The following is a 21,385-nucleotide window of genomic DNA, read 5'->3' as shown; positions in this document are numbered from 1 at the left end:
CAACAGCAGTGACAGTAGCGATAGCAGTGACAGCAGTGATAGCAGCGACAGCAGTGACAGTAGTGATAGCAGTGACAGCAGCGATAGCAGTGACAACAGCCAGAGCAAATCTGGTAATGGCAACAACAATGGAAGTGACAATGACAGTAGTGACAGTGAAGGCAGTGACAGTAACCACTCAACAAGTGATGATTAGAACAAAAGAAAAACCCACAAGATTCCTTTTGTAAAAGTTTGGTAATGGATAGGAAAAAAGATTTCCAAGAAAGTAAAGAAATCGGAGAAATAAACAGGAGATGTATGTAAACATCCACAAAAACAACTACGGGAATCAAGTCAAACAGTTGGAATCAGAACCAAGGCCTAACTTCTGCAGAGAGAGACTCTGAATGCATGACCTTTGGTACATGCCTGTTAATATTCATGTTCTGAAAATATTTTGTTAAAAGTGTAAATCTAAACATAAAAGAACAATTAAAATATTCTTTAATACTTCACACAGAAACCTCAAGTAATCACTACATGATAACTTCAATTTAAGTGCTGTGTGCTTCAGAGAATGTAGTAGGTGAACACATCTTAAAAGCAACCTGTGGCATTGCCTTAGATCTCCATAGTTATGTATTCTGGAGAGGTGGTCTGCTTAGTGCTGAGTAAAAGATGCTGTTCTGTGATAGCCAACTTGGCTTCAGATTTAGTTGCTTGTTCTATGGAAGAAATACATTTGTTACATGAAAAATATTGCAGCTACTATTCAACCTATCTGGGCCATGGGAATAATCTTTCTAACAATCAAATAGAGTAGTTATAAATCACAGAAATTTTAAAGAGTGCTAGTCAGAAAAGAGCTCAGAGATGAATTGGTGTATAAAATCTGATCCGTAATCTGATGTATAACGTCTGATGTTAAAATGTGGTGTAAAAAAAGATACATCTCAGCAAACCACAGGAAATTTAGCACAAAGTCCTGAAAACTATTGGCAAACCTGATGCAGTGCTTAGAACAGTGTCTTACTCCCAGGAGCCACTCTAAATGTTAACCAATAAATGACACATGAATGACTCTGGAGGAGCATCACTTTTTTTTTTTTTTTTTTGAATTGGATATTTTGGAATTTATTTATAGGCTAGGCAATAAGTTACTCAGATTAACACAGATCAATACCACCTTGACTTGCCGACCCAGAGAATTCTAATTAGAGCATGACTTTTTGAACTCTTACGTTTAGAACTGTGTTATATGGCATCAGTTACTTATCTTTACATCAGTCTCACCAAGTCATTCTTAGTTCACATTTCTCTTGAAAACCTGAACATACCAAAACTTCCTAACCAGACACTGAGCTACCCTTCCCACTATTCATCTCTTTAATAAAGCTAAAGTGGCTGCTGGGGAATGGTTTGGAAAACTCTTTTACGCAGTTACAATCTGAGTATGTATCACTCAGCTTTGGCATGAATGAAGGTAATTGTTAGGTCCAAGATGAAGCCCAATTCCTAGAAAATAACAATCTTAAAGTGTATGAGAATAGAGATGAACATTTAATAGGGTGGAGATATAGTTTATCATCTAAACTAGGGCACTTTGGAGAATGAAAGGGGTGCTATGAGTAATTATATGGATGCGGGAGATATAATTTGGGATTGTCCCAGGGAAACTGGGAGATACTATAACCCTAACCCATAAAGCTTAAGGGTCTTTTTCAAGGTTTAGTAGTGATGCTTTGAAATATACATCTTTTTCCATGAGACAATTATTTTAGCTTTGTTCTAATGCAAAGCTGAAAATCTGTAGAGTGAAATTATGAACACAACTTCTTTAATGTTAATTTTAAACCAGTAGTTGACAATTTACCTTCTAATAACAGGCATATTTTATAAAAAGAGTTTCAGGAGGTTTATTTTTCTGCCTTCTTTCTCCTCTATGCAAGTGTTCTTTAGTTAAGGGATCAACATTGTAAGAGATATTGTTGAAGAGTTTTAAAATATTATTCATAAACTTCTTGGTAACTCTTAAGAGTGTAAAATGTCCAGGTTTTTACCACATCACAGCCACATCATGACTCTGAACTTCTTTCCTTAAAATATGTTCTAGGTTTTAAATTTCTTTGTATTTTAGGGTTTTCTTGTTTTGTTTTGTTTTAGTTTGTAAAGCACTGCTTCCGGTATGTGTCACAACTATTTCAAAAGGTGGCTATAAACGCTAAGTCAGGCAATGGACATGGAACTCTGTAAACTATACAAGATACATAAATGAAGGAGATAAATCTCAGTGTTATAATAAACATCCATTTCTACAATTGCTCACAAGGAAAATTCTCTTCATCCTAAAGAATTTGCAAATACCCCTTCTATCACAAAATCTGTTGTATAATATTTCTTTTAAAATTAGCTATTTTTAATTGAAAAAGGAATATATGTATATGCACAAAATTAAAAACAAACACCATAAAAAGGTCTACAGAAGTTTTATATTAAACCTTGACCCTTCTAGACTCCCAGCCCTCTATTTCTCTTGCCTATTGCCTATACGCCATTCCTATCACCAATATTTTGTGGAGCCTTTCAGAAATAGTCTATGCACATACATTCCCCTTTTGAAAACATGTGGAAGTCTACTATATACAATATGTTCATCTAGCTTTTCTCAATTTAACAAACGCCTTAAATATTGGTTCATAGCACACGGATCAACTTCATTTTTCTTCACAGATGTGCTTGATTTCATTTTATGAAGTGCCATAAGGTTTGATCTGCCCTTATTGTTCCATCATGTTCTAAGCCATTTCCAGTCCAATAAGAGTTTCTGCAGATATTGCCTGCGGTAAGAGACTAACCTGGATCAATATCTGGTCAGTGCTTATAAAGATTTTACCTTAAGAAATATTTGAGGGCAGGGATGTTTAGAATCTAGGGTTGATATCAGAAATAACAAAGAAATGATCTTGATTTTCTTATACAATAACATCTGCATTGACTTCTGGATGTTCAGGGCGAGAATGGAGCAGACACACTACGAAAGAACATTGCAAAAGTAGATCCTTTGAACACAAGAAGTCTGGTATTAGGAAGCAAAGTTTCCTGTGAGTTATTTTCTGGAATAAAGATTAAGACTCTGCCTGCTAATATTGCCCACAATAACAGTACTTTTTAAACTGCAGGCTGCCACTCATTTAGTAGATCATACCAATTTAGTGACTAACAATAAATATTTTATAAAATAAAAGAATAAAAAAGAAAAATTATAGTATACTGTTTTGTGAAGCTGGATCATATCTATCTATATATGCACACACACAAATATGTCTAAGTGTACATGTAGTAGGACCTAATGTAAAATAGCTTTCTTACTGTTGGTTGTAGTTTTAAAAGTTCGAAAGCCATTGCTTTAGAAAATAATTACTGCTAGTAATCATTTTATATTTACTTTTTCACATTCACTTTTTTCCTTAGAAGCCTCTAAGTTTCTTTCCCACTTTGAAGCAGAGATAAAAAAAGCAAATTAAGTGCAAAAAAAAAAAAAAAAAAAAAAAACAAGAAAGAAAGAAGGATGTATGTGCAGAGGGGTCAGGGAAGAATGGCAGTGGAATGTGTTTCTAGATTTGTCTGTACCACAGGAAAAGCGCCAAGGAAACAGTCACTCTTGAACAAGAGACGATCATGATGGTGTTGGTGGATTTGTTAGAAATTCAAGATTTCTCTCTGGCTGCATGGATTACTCCACTTATGACTGAGGACAAGATCTGAAAACTTACTCTCAGAGGTGGTCTTGTCTTCACCATCTGACTGGAGAGTTCCTTCTGCATCGACTCATGCCACCAATCAGGAAATACGGTGACAGGTTTTTTGTTGTTGTTTATAAAATCTATTTTTTACATAGGAAGATAACATTTATAAAGTTATACCTCACCATACAAATGCATTTAAAATTATTAACTGAAGTATAATTTCCCAGAAGTCAAACTTGCTTTATGCTTTATAATGGAAATTTTGAAACACTTTAGACCAAAATAACCAGGAACAATTTTCCTCTCCCTAAAAGGAGCAGGAACAGAATAGACTAGTTCAGTCATAGATGAAAATATCATTGTGTTCTCACAGTGATCCATTCACTGCAGCTTGGAAGCAAATCCTCTAGAGACTGAAACAAACCAACAACACAATGTTCCCATCCTCTACCCTCTGAACAGGGATCTTGGGTTCAGATGCTGAAAAATTAAAGAAAAAAGTCAATTCCCATGGGGCAGTCTTGCAGCTCAGAAAAAGAGTGCAAAGTCTAAAGATCACCAATACTTAAGACTAAACCTGTTTTCCATGGGTTTTCCCAGTTCCCACTGTAGCGTGAAACACTGACTTTATAGAGCTTGATCAGAAGGCACTTCACTTATTCCCAAACTTATTATTTTGGACTTTGCCACCTGCCCTACCCCTCTCTCCTTTACTCTGTTTCCTTATTTTCCTCCCTGGTCTTTTTCTCTTCAAAGAGGTTAAGAAAGCTCTGTGGGGAGGAAACTCTTTGCCCTTTGCAGATTTTAATTCCCAGGCATCTCCCTTTGTGAGAACCCAGACAAACCCTCTGCCCAGGGACTGCTGTGTTTGGGCTTATATCACTGGTCTTTTTTGCACACTCCTGGATTTCAGTCTCAACCAGCTGGTTCCTACCTTCCTGGCACGTTCCTCAGTTGAAATCACTGAATCTTTCTTTGCTATTCTAACTCCATCTTCTTATTCTGAGACCAGTCAGAACTGAAGGCAAGAGCAATAGACCAACACTGAGGTATGGTGCGATGGCACACTTATTTCTTGTCTTATCCTAGTATCTTATAAGTAGACTTGGACCTTGTCGCAAAGCAACAATTCTCTTTGAGTCACCTTATCTTCGAACTTCGCTTCTGACTAGCTTCTTCATACTATTCTGGTAAATGGATGAGAATTTCCCCAGCCCAATCAGCCTGAGAACACCAGGAGCAAGCTGTGTCAACTGTTACCTGATACAGTTGAGTTTATGGACCCAATGCAATGAAGGCGACTGTGGACCAGAGCAGGAGATGCCTCAGCAAATGAAAAGATAGAGTTATTATAAGATTGCGGGAAAGCATGGAATTTAGATGGTATTTAAATGAAGCAGTGTTTGAAAGGTTCAAAGCAAGGTAGGGATAAGGATTTGGACTATGAAATAGACCCAGGCTCCTGTTTCTTTGAAATGTACAAAGTTAAGATGAATATGGACTGCTGTATCCAGAAACCCCTTATCTGAATCTCTCTGCACCTGGGTTGTAAATTGAGAATGCTTCTGTGGGTCAAAGGAGCTTAGTTAGACTCTCCAGGCAAGAATGGAGTGTTTCATTCTTACCAGTATAATCTACAACAACAAAGTCTTTGATAATCTTTAATTTTGAAAGAAACAAAGTTTCTTAATGACTAATAAGGCAGGAGTCATTCAACAAAGGGAGTTGTTATTTTATGGCTTCAACATCCTTAAGAGAAATATTATTTCCTGCTCAGTTTGCAGCTGTCTTTATATACATCTATTAATGTAGTCTGATAAACAGCGGGCAGATTTTTTACTCTCTCAGTCTGAGCTAATTTTTGTTTTCTGAGGATGTACGTTTCTGTTAAAACTAAGACTCTGCCTATCCCACTAGTCTGGTAGTCCCCAACCTTTTTGGCACCAGGGACCAGTTTCTTGGAAGACAAGGTCAGGGGAGGGAGAGGATGGCTTTAGGATGATTCAAGCACATTACATTTATAATTAGATTTTCATAAGGAGAGTGCAGCCTAGACCCCTCGAAGGCACAGTCCACAATGGGGTTTGCACTCCTATGAGAATCTAATGCTGTGGCTGATCTGACAGGAAGCAGGGCTCAGGCAGTAATACTTGCTCACCTGCCACTCACCTCCTGCTGTACGACTCGGTTCCTAACAAGCCGCAGACCGGTATTGGTCTACGACCCAGCGCTTGGGATCTCCTGTGCTAGTTCTTCAGAATCAGGCAGAATTCCCAGATGCCTGTCTGTTCTTTAAATATCACCCAATATCACCTATTGGACTTTGCATCACTTCCATTGTCTCTGTTTCTCTTTTGCTAATTATTATCTGTACCCTGAAAACATATTGCCATTTTGTGAATTCCTGTGTTTTGCATGCAGCTCTCATTGCTTAAATCCTGCAGCGTGGCACAACTCCTTCACTGTCATTTCTCACCTGCTCCATGTAGATAGAAGTCCATGTTCTGTCTCTTTTCTGCTTATCCCATTCTTACTAGAAGCCTACCATAAGTTGTTAAGTTCTGGGAGTTAGCAGTTCTCATCTCTAAACTGAACTCAACAATCCTCTCTAGAATCCAGGTTGCTGTGCACTAATTTTGTAGATGTCTTCTTTCCCAGGGGTTCCCCTGGCTCTGGGTTTCTGAGGTTCAATTTCTAATTTTGACATGCTTCTCCTCACCCTTTTAGCTTGTCTGAAGCACAGTTAAAAGAACACATGTTTTTTTAAAAGATTTCCAAGAGAGTTTATTTTGGCTTTTATTTTTTATAATTTCACCTTTTATTTTTGATTCAGGGGGTATATGTACGGATTTGTTCCCTGGGGATATGTGTGATGCTGAGGTTTGGGGTACAATCAATCCCATCACTTAGGTACCAAGCGTTGGATCCAATAGTTAGTTTTGGAGCCCCTGCCCCTCCTCCCTCTAGTACCCTCCAGTTTCTGTTGCCATCTTTATGTCCCTGAGTACCCATGCTTAGCTCCCATTTGCAAGTAAGAACATGTGGTATTTGGTTTCCTGTTTCAGAGTTAGTTCACTTAGGATAATGGCCTCCAGTTGCATCCATGTTGCTTAAGAAGACATGACTTCATTCTATTTTGGCTGCATAGTATTCCGTGGCGTATATGTACTACATTTTCTTCATCCAATCCACCAGTGATCGACATCTAGGTTGACCCCATGTCTTTGCTATTTTGAATAGTGAAAAGAGTCTAAACTTAAAAAACTGTTCTGAATTTTTTCTTTCAGTACAGTTCAAATCTTCACGCATCGTTATCTGCCAGTTGATGGCACTGAATTTCATTTCAGGATTATAAAAGAAGAGCATTCAACCTAGAGTTCTCACCACAGTCCTCTTTTCCACTCTGACTAGATCCAGGACAAACAAAATAAGCAAAAAAAATCCACAAACTAATCAGAAAGCACATCCACGATATTATTCAGGGTTCTCCACTTTAGAAAGAGAAAGGCTTGAAACAGAATGGCAGTTCGTAGGTAAGTAAACTTACCTGGACTTACCAGAGAGGAAAATTCCAGCTCAGTGATGTTAGCATTTGTGTATAGATCAATTTGTCACCTATTGTCTTCCTTGCTTCACGTAACTGTCGTCAGAGGAATGTCTGATGGAGAAATGTCCAAATCTAGATGTCTATTGAATGGAGCTTTGGCAACACCATTGGTAGTTCCAGCCTTTTAGAGCTCTTGAATAATCTTATCAATCTGCAGATGTGTACAGTATCTATATCACTGCCAATCGCAGTGTGACCAGTGAAGCTGTGTTTGCCTATAATCTGACAGAGTTCAAAAGTTCAAAAGCACAGAAATAGAGCGTAAGCATTTCTTTTTTTATAGAAACTTGACACTGTCGTGAAATCCAAGTGTGATAATTTTTCTAGTAATTCATTTTTATTGAAGTTTACAAGAATATCGAACCATGGTAGATCTGAAATTATAAAAATATAACTGTTTTTTAATCATAGGTAGTTTGAGAAATATCTATCAGATGACTACTATTGAATTAAATTTAGCCTAAAGTTGCCCCTTGCATATTTTAAGTTTGGCCTAAAGATTTACCCATACATAGTGAACTGTAACCTAACTCGATGTGTCAGTAGCCTACCCTTGTAACAAGCAGCTGACTCTCAGCCAATCACAGCAGGCATACTTCAGCCACTCACAGCCAAATGTTCAAACTGTGTTCAAACAAGGCAAACACCGAACTGTAACCAAACTGGCTGTTTCTGTGCCTTACTTCTGCTTTCTGCACACCGCCCATAAATCCTTTCTGACCATGTGGCAGTGCTGGAACCTCTCCGTATCTATTCTGGTTTGGGGGACTACCTGATTCATGAATCCTTCTTTGCCCAGTTAAACTCTGTTAAACTGAATTGGTCAAAGGGTTTGTTTTTTTTTTCACTGACAACTGAAAATTAGGCATCTAAATTATCTTGAAATACATCAGTGGAAAGAATAGAAATCCTGCTACATAAAACGGCTACCTAAATGAGGAGCTGAAGCAGTTATCAGAGAAATTCATATTTCATGTGCCAGAAATCTCAGAGATGTTCCCCTTTGAGACTAACGTGATTATCTGACATCTGTTAAAATGAGATTATTGCGCTATTGGTGGAAAACAAGAGGAATAAAAACCTTAAAAATTAGGGGATTGTTTTCCTGAAATCTAAATCTCCTAAAATTTCTGGTCTTTCAAGAAAGAATAACCAGCAAAGTGTCTTTCTACCAAGCTCATGAGGCCGATTCTTAGGCAGGAGTACAGATAGCTCCTAGAAGATGCAGCCATCTGCCTTTTTTGATTTACTGTAATATTAAACTAAACCAATTTTTTTTCTATTCACTAGGTGTGAATGGGCTGACTTCCACCAGTGAAAATATAGGGAAGCCAAAAAATACCTTGTGTGTTCTTAGACCTACCGACCCTGTGGAAGGAAGAGCCTCCCTGGGGAGTTACCCACCAAGGGTACTTGTTAAAGTCTACTGATAATCCTGTAGATTTTCAGGGAGGCTTTAAAAAATGCCCCTCAAATGCCAAAGCAATTTAGCATGATAATTTAAAAAGCTAACATGGGTATTTGTACTGATCTCAAGAATTCCATTAGATAGGTTTATGTTGTGCTCTTAAACGCCTATCCTTCATCAACTCCTGTAGTTTCTCCTCTTTTTGGCTCCCACATTCTCCTCTCTCTTGTATTAGGTGATCCTCTTTTGGACTATCAATTTGGTTTTTATCTTGGTCAATCTTTGGGACGACTACTAGCATTGGATTGGCTCTGTCAGCTGCTATCTCAGGTAAGAGGTTCTTCATTGCTACTCCCTACCATCCTCTCACTGCTTCCCATCATCCTCAGATATCTTATATGACCCTTCTTACTGGTTCCCCTTTTACAGTAGAGGGGGACTGAACCACATAGCATAACCAGAGATAATTATGATGGGTTACATTTAATCATAAGGTTTGTGTATCCAGGACACGTTGAACATTAGTAATCACTTGTTTTGTTCTCTGAAACTCAATAGAGTGATTGAGAGAAGAGCCACATGTGGAAAAGATGGAAAGAATTGTGACACAATCCAGTGGTTCTCAAACGTGAGTATGTATCAGAAACCCATGAAGGCCTTGTTTTAAACACAGTTCTATCCCCTGTCTTGCCCTGCTGAGTTTCTGATTAGGTAAGGGTAAAGGCCAAGATTTGCATCTTTAACAAATCCCCAGGTGATGCTGATACTATTGCCTGGAAAATTACTCCTTGAGAATCCCTGAGTTAAACAATGTCAACCAGGCAGAGTGTATGTATTAGCATCTGCAGTGAGGTGGGTTTTTTGAAAGGGAGGTTAGGTTTAATTACCTTGGATTAAATCAGGAAAGTCAATGTTAATATCTGAATGCTGCATATTGATTAATTTACTTAACGAGGACACAAACTCATCCATAATGACATATTCTTTTCCTTTCTGGAGTGTATGGTCAATTGACAATCTAGACTGGGAGGATTCCTTCACTGCAAGCTAACTTAAGCTTCCGTTAAATAAATGAAATAGGTGTTTTCTATATTTTATAGGCATCGAAAATTTGGGGCAAGTTGTTATGACCAGTGAGAATTCTCTTTTTCATATGTAGAAGTAGAAACAAGTGCCCCAAAAATTATTTTAGAAATTGTGATGGTTAATTTCACGTATCAACTTAGCTAGGCCACAATACCCAGATATTTGGTCAAACATTATTCTACACATTTCTTTAGAGGTATTTTAAGACAATGTTAACATTTAAATCGGTAGACTTTGAGTAAAGCAGAATACCCTCTCTATTAGTCCGTTTTCATGCTGCTGATAAAGAGATACCCAAGACTGGGCAATTTACAAAAGAAAAATGTTTAACTGGACTCACAGTTTCACATGGCTGGGGAGGCCTCATGATCATGGTGGAAGGCAAGGAGGAGCAAGTAACATCTTATGTGATGACAGCAGACAAAAAGAGAAGGCTCGTGCAGAGAAACTACGGTTTCTAAAATCATCAGATCTCATGAGACCCATTCACTATCAGAAGAAAAGCACAGGAAAGACCCACCCCTATGATTCAATCATCTTCCACTAGGTCCCTCCCACAACACGTGGGAATTATGGGAGCTAATAATGAGATTTGGGTGGGGACACAGATCCAAATCGTATCACTTTCCATAATATGGGTGGGCATCATCCAATCAGTTAAAGGCCTTAATAGAGAAAAAACTGATGTTCCAAGAAGAAGAGGGAATTCAGAGAAGATTCCCTTCAGACTCTTTAGAACTACAACTTTTCTCTAGGTCTCCAGCCTGCCAGTCTACTCTGCAGATTTTGGACTTGCCAGTCTGCGCAATTGAGTGGGCTGATTCCTTAAAATAAATCTTTTTTTCTCTCCCTCTTTCTCTCTATGTACGTCTTATTGGGTCTGTTTTTCTGGAAAATCCTGACTGATAAAGAAGTAATGACAACTGTAGTCAACTTCTTGCTACTTGTTGGGAGATACATTTGTATAGCATTTCCTAGAATGTGATCCATAAAACCCCATTCTGAAGGATGTTCAATAAAAAAGGGGGCTCTGAAGATTACCAGTAAGTATTAGCAAATAAAAGGCTCTGAAAATTTGTATAGTTAAGAAGCTCATCGTCTTTTTTAAACTGAGAAGTTCTCAAATAAATTTGGTCATGGGATCTTTTTTGCCCGTATTATTTACTAGCCACCTAGGGAATTTATATTACAGAACAATTTTGGGATTGATACTTTAGTAGTTTCATTCTCCTTTACCCTAAAAGTTATCTTCATCTGTATCCATTCTTTCCTCTTCAGATGGTTTCTATATCTGCCCAAGGCTGATCCATCTGTGACTTAGGCCTCTGTATTTGTCTCTTAGATCTCTCATATGTGAAGTAAGAAATCCAGCTAACTTTCTGCTGCTATCCTGTTAGTGAGATACCCTGGATAACCAGCCCTCAGCTCTTCTTGCTATCTCTGTAGTCACCCATGTGACTGGAGAAGGTTTTGGATGATTTCTGTCCTAGCCAATATCTGAGAGCAAACACATGAGAGACCCCAGTTGAGAACCACCCAGCTGAGTCTATAGTTGAACCACAGAAGTTCAAAAGATAATAATAAATTGATGTTTCAAGTCACTAGGTTTTGGGATAGCGTCATGTGCTGAATATTTGTTCCACTCCTCCCCATTGATTTGTTGAAATTCGAACCCCTAATGTTGATGGTGTTAGGAGGTGGAGCCTGTGGAAGGTGAGTAGGTCATGAGCCCTCGTGAATGGGATTAGTGCCCTTATAAGAAGATCTCAGGGAGCTAACTTGCTGTCTTTCAGCCATGTGAGAGAGAGAATCCTTACTAGAACCCAACCATGCTGGCTTCTTGATCTTGGGCGTCCAGCCTCCAGAGCTGTGTTAAGTAAATGTCTGTTATTTTAAGCCACCCAGTCTATGATAGTTTGTTATTGCAGCTTGAACAAAGATGGTTTGCCAAAAAGTAACAAACACATGGAACAGTTTGATGAGGTGTCTCTCCTCAATATCCAAAATACCCTGTGTACTTGTGTATTGCTCTCATTATTGCATTACATTATGATAATGAGTTTATGTGTCTGCATCTCTCATCAGGTTTTAAATTCCTGAACAGAAGAGAGTGTGTCTTATTTTTCTTTGTATTGCTAGTACAGTGCCTGGAAACTAATTTGATCAATAAATTTATGTTAAATACTGAATATGTAAACAGTGCTGGAAGAAGTGCTTGTGAGTTGTTAGGAAGAAGACTATCTATGACTATTGTATTTGAAAGGGGCCTTTAAGGATGTGTGGGTTATGGCCAGGCGCCGTGGCCCATGCCTGTAATCCCAGCACTTTGGGAGGGTGGGGCGGGTGGATCACTTGAGGTCAAGAGTTTGAGACCAACCTGGCCAACATGGTGAAACCCTGTCTCTACTAAAAATACAAAAATTATGCAGGCACTTGGGCAACAAGAGCAAGACTCTGTCTCAAAAAAATTAAATTAAAAAAAATAAATAAATGATGTGTAGATTATTGATAGGTGGCAAGGAGGGCATTCTGAATGAGGTGAACTATTGATTAGAAGCAGAATGTATCGAGGGGTACAATGACTAGACCAGTATGCCTGGAGCATAAGATTCATAGAGATTATGAAAAAGAAGATGAGATCGGGAGCTAAGAAAACAATAATGTAGGGCAATGCTCGTTACTACATTTCAATGGATTTTGGTGTTTAAAAAATGTAACATCAAAACAGCAATTTCAAATAGTTTGACCTAAAATAATAATAAATATGATCTTGGACAAACCTATTCATTCCATTAAATTATTCAAGAAAGGAAATCTTATCTTTTTGCAAAGTGCCTACAAGGATTCTGTCTGACCCTGATGATAATTAGCAAGCATCTAGAGAAAGAAGAGAGAAGGAGGTTAAGGAGTAGAAGAAATTGCAAAATTTTTAAGTTAAAAGCATTAGGAGGCCAGGCACGGTGGTTCATGCCTGTAATCCCAGAAGTTTGGGAGGCCGAGACAGGCAGATCACTTAGTCTGGGAGTTCAAGACCAGCCTGGTCAATATGGTGAAACCTCATCTCTACAAAAAAATATAAAAATTAGCCATGCATGGTGGCATGTACCTGTACTCCCAGCTACTCGGGAGGCTGAGGTGGGAGGATTGCTTGAACCTGGGAGGTGAAGTTGTGGTGAGCTGAGATTGCGCCACTGCATTCTATCCTGGGTGACAGTAAGACCCCGTCTCAAACAAACAAACAGAAAAAGCATTAGTGAAGAAATAGCAATAGATTAGATTGTTGAAAATAAGATTAGAAAAAATGTTAAAATAAGCACAGAAAAGTAACATAGAAGATATATAGATATTCTATTGCTAAGAAAGGAGAGATTTTTTTGGTCTTATAATTAATGGGAATATAAGAAAGCGTTGAGAAGGTTAGCAATTTTCATACCTGTGTTTAAAGCGGACAACTCTAACTTGGTTCATGTGGATTCTTGAACATAGCAATCAAACCAAGGACTGCAGATGCAACAATATGATATGAAGCTTAATGCATATCTAAGTGGAATGTTTATCTGTCTACATAATAATTACTGTTGTACAGAACAGAGGCCTCATAAGTAATGGCACACATCTACAACCATCTGATCTTTGACAAGCTGGACAAAAACAAGCACTGGGGAAAGGAGTCCCTGTTTAATAAATGGTGTTGGGAAAACTGGCTAGCAGTGTGCAGAAAGCAGAAACTGGACCCCTTCCTGACACCTTATACAAAAATTAGCTCCAGATGGATTAAAACTTTAAACATAAGAACGCCCTAAAAACCCTAGAAGAAAACCTAGGCAACACCATTCAGGACATAGGCACAGGCAAGAACTTCATGACTAAAACGCCAAAAACAACGGCAACAAAAGCCAAAATAGACAAATGGGATCTAATTAAACTTAAGAGCTTCTGTACAGCAAAAGAAACAATCATTAGAGTGAACTGGCAACCAACAGAATGGGAAAAAATTTTTGCAATCTACCCATCTGACAAAGAGCCAATATCCAGAATCTTCAAAAAACTAAAGCAGATTTACAAGAAAAAAAACAAACAACCCCACTCAAAAGTGGGAAAAGGGTATGAACAGACATTTTTCAAAAGAAGACATTTATGAGGCCAACAAACATATGAAAAAATGCTCATCACTGGTCGTTATAGAAATGCAAATCAAAACCACATTGAGATACCATCTCACGCCAGTTAGAATGGCGATCATTAAAAAATCTGGAGACAACAAATGTTGGAGAGGATGTGGAGAAATAGGAACACTTTTACAGTATTGGTGGGAGTGTAAATTAGTTCAACCATTATGGAAGACAGTGTAGCAATTCCTCAAGGACCTAGCAATAGAAATTCCATTTGACCCAGCAATCCCATTACTGGGTATATACCCAAAGGCTTATAAATCGTTCTGTTATAAAGACACATGCACACGTATATTTGTTGCAGTGCTGTTTATGATAGCAAAGACCTGGAATCAACGCAAATGCCCATCAATGATAGACTGGACAAAGAAAACATGGCACATGTACAACATGGAATACCATGCATCCATAAAAAATGATGAGTTCATGTCCTTTGCAGAGACATGGATGAATCTAGAAACCATCATTCTCAGCAAACTGACACAAGAACAGAAAACCAACCACTGCTTGTTTTTACTCATAGATGGGTGATGAACAATGAGAACACTTGGGCACAGGGAAGAGAACAGCACTCACTGGGCTAAGTGGGGAGGTGGAGGGGAGAGGGGAGGAGGGACAATGGGGGATGCAGCTGATGGGGAGGTATAACACTGGAAGAAATGCCTGATGTAGGCGACGATGAGGGGAGGGGATGTGGCATGTATGTACTTGAGCAACAATCCTGCAGGATGCAGGATGTGCGCATGTACCCAAGAGTCCAAAGTACAATTAAAAAAAAGAAAAAGAAAAGAAAAAAAGGCTCATTAAAAAATAATAATTACTGTTGTTGTGCCAGGCATGGCGGCTTATGCCTTTAATCCCAGCACGTTGGGAGGCCGAGGCAGGTAGATCACCTGAGGTTAGGAGTTTGAGACCAGCCTGCTCAATATGGTGAAATCCCATCCCTACTTAAAAAAGAAAAAAAAAAATTAGCCAGTCATGGAGGTGTGTGCCTGTAATCACAGCTACTTAGGAGGCTGAGGCAGGAGAATTGCCTGAACACAGAGGTGGAGTTTGCAGTGAGCTGAGATCGAGCCATTGCACTCTAGCCTAGGCAACAGCAACACTCTGTCCCCCCAAAAAATCCTAATTACTGTTTTCAAAGTATCAATATTATTATGCTTCTGCTCATCAAATTTAGATAACCTAGAGTGGCAAAACACCATTGATGTAATTCACTACTGGAGAAGTCAGAAATCCATTTCAGTACGGCCTTTCTTATTATCTTTTGACATGATGGTACATTTGATGCATATCTTTATACATATGTAGATTTAAAGAAATGTATGCATAATCTGGTTTGCCAAAATTACATACTTCATCAGCAAAGTGAAAAATCCTAATTGGTTGGGGAGCACTACACACTTGGGTCTGTTGGGGGGAAATAGGAGAGGGACAGCAGGGGGTGGGGAGGTGGGGACAGATGGCATGGGGAGAAATACCAGGTATAGGTGATGGGGAGGAAGGCAGCAAATCACACTGCCATGTGTGTACCTATGCAACAATCTTGCATGTTCTTCACATGTACCCCAAAACCTAAAATGCAATAAAATAAATTAAAAAAAAAAAGAGTCATGAATAAAGGCTAAGTAAGGGCAGTGACTCATGCCTGTAATCCCAGCACTTTGGGAGGTCAAGTGGGACGGAGTACTTGAGGGCCAGAGTTTGAGACCAGCCTGGGCAACATGGTGAGTCCCCAGCTACTCAAGAGGCTGAGCTTGGAGGATTGCTTGAGCTCAGGAGTTGGACGCTGCAGTGAGCTAGGGTCATGCCACTGTATTGTAGCCTGGGTAAGAGAGTGAGACTGTTACTTAAAAAAAATGCCATGAGTAAAAGTAAGAAAGCATTTCAAAAAAAAAAAGACCCTATCAAGTTTGTCTATATGCAGAACCAACAACTATTTGGCTGATGTTTCATGGAATCTGACATGCTTTGATAGCATTGCTTTACTGTCTATTAAATGATGTCAATGGAAGGTTTTCACAAATCTCTTTTGAGATTGGGACTGGTCTGTCACTGATAGAAGACTTATCTTCAAATTAAGCTACTTTTTTCTAGGCCAATCTTTTTCCTTTTGCTAATTAGGAATTGACTTTTCTGGAATCCTTTTATTGACCATGAATGGTGGTAGGAAGGAAGTCTCAAGGAGAAAATGTTGGAGAACTGATGCTATAATCTGTTCTAAGCATTATTTAAAGTTGGCAAAAAAAAAAAAAAAAAAAGTGGGACATAGTGTTCTCAGTGTCAGTAGCCATTTTTATTCTACTAGCAATTTTCTCCAAGATCAGAACATCTTGAGGTCTCCAGATTGGAAAAGAACCAATTTTTGTGGCAGAGTGAAATCAACCTTTTTCAAATAATCAACGTGTGGTGTTGTAAATTCAAAAATAATCTCCAAATGGCTGCAACTTTCAACTGTTCTCACAAATAAGAACATTTGAAAAAACAGTTTCGTCTGCTTCTGAATCCTAAGACAAAGAATTAATTAAACTACCTTCAGGAAGAATAAACATTTTTAAAAACCAAAAGCATTCTGATATAAAAATATTACAAACACTTGCTTACTTAAGATTAGAGAAACCAACCAAAGTGATGCCCATAAAAATGCTGAAATTACATTATGAGCTCACAGAAAAGCTGATCTTAATTATCATATTCAGCATTAATTTTTTGAAAATGGAATATTCATCTTAAAGACTTTTTACTGTTAAATATAATACAACTTTAACAAACATTTAAACAAATGCTTGTGTAACCACCAGGCATGTTGTAAAAAATAATCACTTCCTTGCCTTCCTTGCATTTCTTCTACTTAATATATAAATATGCACCTAAATATGCGTTCTGAATACTATTGTGTGAGTTTTGCCAATGGCTACTGACTACTACATTGAAACATGTAGATACGGAACACCGCGTCATCTCAGAAAGCTGTTCTGGACATGCTGCTTTAGAATGCCAACAACTTCAGGGCCCAAGCTATGACTCATTCTTCTTATACTCCATACCCTCTTCCCCCACAATACCTGACACAGCATTCTTTTGACAATTGCCTGTTGGACTAGACTACCTTCAAGGGGGTTTAGAGCCCAGAGGTGAAAATAGAAAGTAAACAGAATGCTAAATGCAGTTCCAAAGGCTGAGAACATGACACAAGTGACCAATACAATCGTTTTCCAACATCCTAAATATGTGAGAAGGAGACTATGAAACAGCTATTAGTGATCATCCACCTTCAGCTTATGAAGGGGGGCAGGGAGTGGGGGCAGAGATAGAGAGAAAAGAGATGCCTTTAGATAGATCTGGAATGTTCTTGTATCACTCCCGGTCTCCATTCACAATGTCACGTGGGTTCAACTGCGGAGTAGACATTTGAATGAATACACAAGTATAAATTTTGGAAAAGTTAATTGTTCTGTTTTTTTCTCTGGAAAAATCCTTGATTTATCTAAGTTCCATGTGTTTTAAAATAAAACGGAGTCACTGATTTGTAAGAGTATTGCCTACTGAAGGATACTGCACTGTTTGATGAGACCTATTTCACCCATTTAAATTCAAACATGAATAAGGAAGAAATTATAATTATAATTAACCCTTAATTATACTTATGTATCTTTTTATTAAATGCATCTTATCTAATGCTTATTATGTGTTGAGTTTGCATTTTACTGAATATAATTTATATACAATAAAAATAAATTATCCATCTGAATTCTATATACTTAAGTTGTACAGACTTACAATTTTATAGTTACATAAAATTACCCTTTATTTATAGGAAATTCATCCAGGTTTCATACTGATATTACGAAATATACCAATTGATTCTCCAGATTGTGTATATTTTTAATTAAAAAATTTTTTTTTGAGACAGGGTCTCGCTCTGTCACCCAGGTTGGAGTGCAATGGCATGATCACAGCTTACTGCAGCCCTGACATCATGGGCTCATGCTATCTTCCTGCCTCAGCCCCCAAGTAGCTGGGACTGCAGGTGCACACCACCAACACACCTGACTAATTTTTAAAATTTTTAGGAGAGACGAGGTCTTGCTATGTTGCCAAGGCTGGTTTCTAACTTCTAGGCTCAGGTGATCCTCCTGTCTCAGCCTCCACAAATGCTGGGATTACAGGTGTGAGCCAGGCCTTTTTATAGTTTTTAATTTTGGGGGGTACATAGTAGGCATGTATATTTATGAGGTATAGAGGATATTTTGATATAGGCATACAATGTGTAATAGTTACATTAGGGTAAATTAAGTATCCATCCCCTCTAACATTTATCCTTTGTATTACAAACAATCAAGTTATACTTAGTTATCTTAAAATGTACAATTAAATTATTATTGACTATAGTCACCTGCTGTGCTATTGAATACAAGGCTTTATTCATTCTTTCTATTTTTTGTACTCATTAACAATCCCCACTTCCCCCCATGCCCACCTCCCCATTACCCCTCCCAGCCTCTGGTAACTGTCCTTCTACCCTATCTCTGTAAGTTCAATTATTTTCATTTTTAGCTCCCACAAATAAGTGAGAACATGCAAAGTTTGTCTTTCTGTGCCTGGCTTATTTCACTTAACATGTCCTCCAGTTCCATCCACATTGTTGCAAATGATGGGATCTCATTCCTTTTACGGCAGAAGGATCACTTGAGCCCAGGAGTTCAAGACCAGCGCCCATCTCTACAAAAAATGAAAAATTCGCCTGCTGTGGTGGAGCACACCTATAGTCCCAGGTACTCAGGAAGCTGAGGTGGGAGAATCACCTGAGCCCAGGAGGTTGAGGCCTCCGTGAGCCGTGATTGTGCCACTGCACTCCAGCCTGGGCAACAGAGTGAGATCCTGTCTCAAAAAAAGGCATAAACTCATGGATTTAAATGCATTTTAAAACTTTTATTGTAAAATAACCTCAGATGCAGAAAGCTCCACAAGATGAATCTCTAGCTTAGTGAGTTATTATATGAAAAATATGCTTGAAATCACCACCCAGGTCGAGAGGTAGAGTATCAGTCACTCTGGAGTTCCTCTTTTGCTCTATGAAACACTTTCTTCTAAGAAGTAACAACCATACTGAATTTTGTAGAAATCATTTCTTTTTAACAGTACTACTACCCAAGTGTGTGACCTTGACACTATAATTTAGTCTTGCCCATTGAAAAAAAATTGCTAATAAGTTATCTGTTGAAGAACTTGGGGTATTTGAATTGTAGAGTTTCCTACAGTCTAACTGTTACCGATTACACATGTAATGCAGCTCGAAATGGTCCTACTATTTGCATTTCCTGAAACTTGATGGCTGGATCCAGCAGTTTGAACACAATGAATTTGATCTCTTTAACAGACTAGAGGTGATATTGGGTTCTTTGACCAAGAACCACATAGTCTGGTTGTCTCTCTTTTCATGAGCTAAGTAGAAATTGATTTGCAGTGACTGGATAATTTGACTGGGAGGTGTAAAATGGTGACTTACATCATTTTCTTTTAATTTATTAATTAGAATATGTATTAGTCAGGGTTCTCCAGAGAGACATATAAAGAGATATATATCAGGAGCCAAGTCCAATAGGCCCTCCTGGCCAAAGATAGAACTATGTAATCTTTAAGATAATAATTGCAACACACTGAAACCTATCAAATAATTTTACATCTGTGAGTTCATAATAATATTACATAACCAACACCAAAACATATTCTTATAAGATAGACATACACAGATAGAGCTCTGTATATGTCTCTCTGGAGAACCCTTACTCCATATATATAGCTGTGTATAATAACCACCCATATAGATGTGTATAATATAGCTGTGTATATTACATACAGCTATATAGATGGAGTTGGGGTTCTCCAGAGAGACAAGTACAGAGACATATACATAGGATATATATATACACATATAAGCTATGTATACACATATATTGTATATACATAAGATATATACACATATACATATGTATCTGTATATATGTATATATCCATATATATACCCCATACATTATATATAAATAGAATATATGAATTGGATATCTATGTGTATGTGTATATATATGTTTATAGGATATATATACATAGATATATCCTATATAGGATATATTTATATATATACAGATGTCCTATTTATATGTACTTATATATCTTGTTATATGTATATTTATGCATTCTAGTTATATAGGATATATGTGCACATATATATATTTGTGTATATATCCTATATAAATAGAAATATAAATACATAGTAGGATGTATAAATATATATTTATACATATATATTTATAAATAGGATATATATATCCTATTTATTGATAAAGAACTTATTAGAGAAATTGACTTATGTGATTATGGAGGCTGGGAAGTCCCACAACATGTGGCCTGCAAGCTGGAGACCCTGAGATGAGGGTATTGTGGCTCAGTCCAAGCCTGAAAGCCTCAGAACATGGGAAGCTGATGATGTAACTCTCAGTCTGAGGCCCAAGGTCTGAGAACCTGGGTGTGGGGAGGGGTAAGGCTGGTATAAATCCTGGAGCCTAAAGGCCATAGATGCTGGAGTTGTGATGTCCAAGGGCAAGAGAAGAAGAGTGTCTCGTCTCCAGGAGAGAGAGAGGAAATCATCTTTCTGCTGCCTTTTTTGTTCTATCTGGGTCCCTAGCAGACTGAATATTGCTTGTCCATACCACAGGCAGATCCTTCTCATCAAGTCCATAGACTCACATGCCAAGCTTCTCTAGACATACCCTCGCAGACATGCCCAGAAATAATGTTTTACCAGTTCTCTAGGTATTCTTTAATCCACTCAAGTTGACACCTAAGATTAATCATCACACAATTCTTTTACAAAGATAAGCTTCCTCTCTTCTCTAATTTGGTTTAGTTCAAGAGTTCTGTACAATAGCATCATTATTTCCACTTATTTACAAATTTTCAAGGTCATTAAGTGGCTTCCTGTTATCATCCCAAGGTGACCAGGTAGTATTCTATTTCATTTTTGTAATATCTTTATCAGCTTACAGATTTAAAATAGTTTGATAGGTTTCAATCTGCTGCAATCATTACCTATTTTAAAGACTAGCTCTATCTTTGGCCAGTAGAGGCCTATTCAAGTTGGCTCCTGAGTTCTTTGACAGAATCTTAGTAATCTTTGATAGCTTTTCTGCAATCTGGGATGACAAGATATACCAAACTCATCTTGCATATTTTGGGTCATTAGACCTGGAATCAACCAATTTCCCAACAGGTTCCGGATGCTAGACCACAATCCGGCTGTCAGGGGACCTAGCTATGACTGTGTTTTTAGGCCTTTACAGTGACAGAGCTAAGATATACATGTGGGGTGTGTGTGTGTGTGTGT

At 38.0% G+C, this 21,385-nt stretch overlaps 2 protein-coding genes across 2 annotated transcripts in view; both read left to right on the top strand.

The window, feature by feature from the left end:
• Positions 1 to 601, top strand: part of LOC108315700 (dentin sialophosphoprotein) — a 5,464-nt gene extending 4,863 nt beyond the window's left edge. The window contains 1 exon segment of the mRNA XM_017545157.2: positions 1 to 601. This exon segment is cut by the window's left edge and continues 26 nt beyond it. Within this exon segment, the coding sequence (XP_017400646.1) occupies positions 1 to 196 (196 nt within the window). The 3' untranslated portion in view covers positions 197 to 601.
• Positions 602 to 4,589: 3,988 nt separating this feature from the next.
• Positions 4,590 to 21,385, top strand: part of DMP1 (dentin matrix acidic phosphoprotein 1) — a 37,209-nt gene continuing 20,413 nt past the window's right edge. The window contains exon 1 of the mRNA XM_037744498.1: positions 4,590 to 4,777. The gene's annotated coding sequence lies outside the window, so the exon portion shown is untranslated. The remainder of the gene's footprint in view (positions 4,778 to 21,385) is intronic.

The sequence above is a fragment of the Cebus imitator genome, unplaced genomic scaffold, assembly GCF_001604975.1.
Source record: "Cebus imitator isolate Cc_AM_T3 unplaced genomic scaffold, Cebus_imitator-1.0 Scaffold177, whole genome shotgun sequence".
NCBI classification, from domain to species: Eukaryota; Metazoa; Chordata; class Mammalia; order Primates; family Cebidae; genus Cebus; species Cebus imitator.
This window is presented reverse-complemented; position numbering and strand designations above follow the sequence as displayed.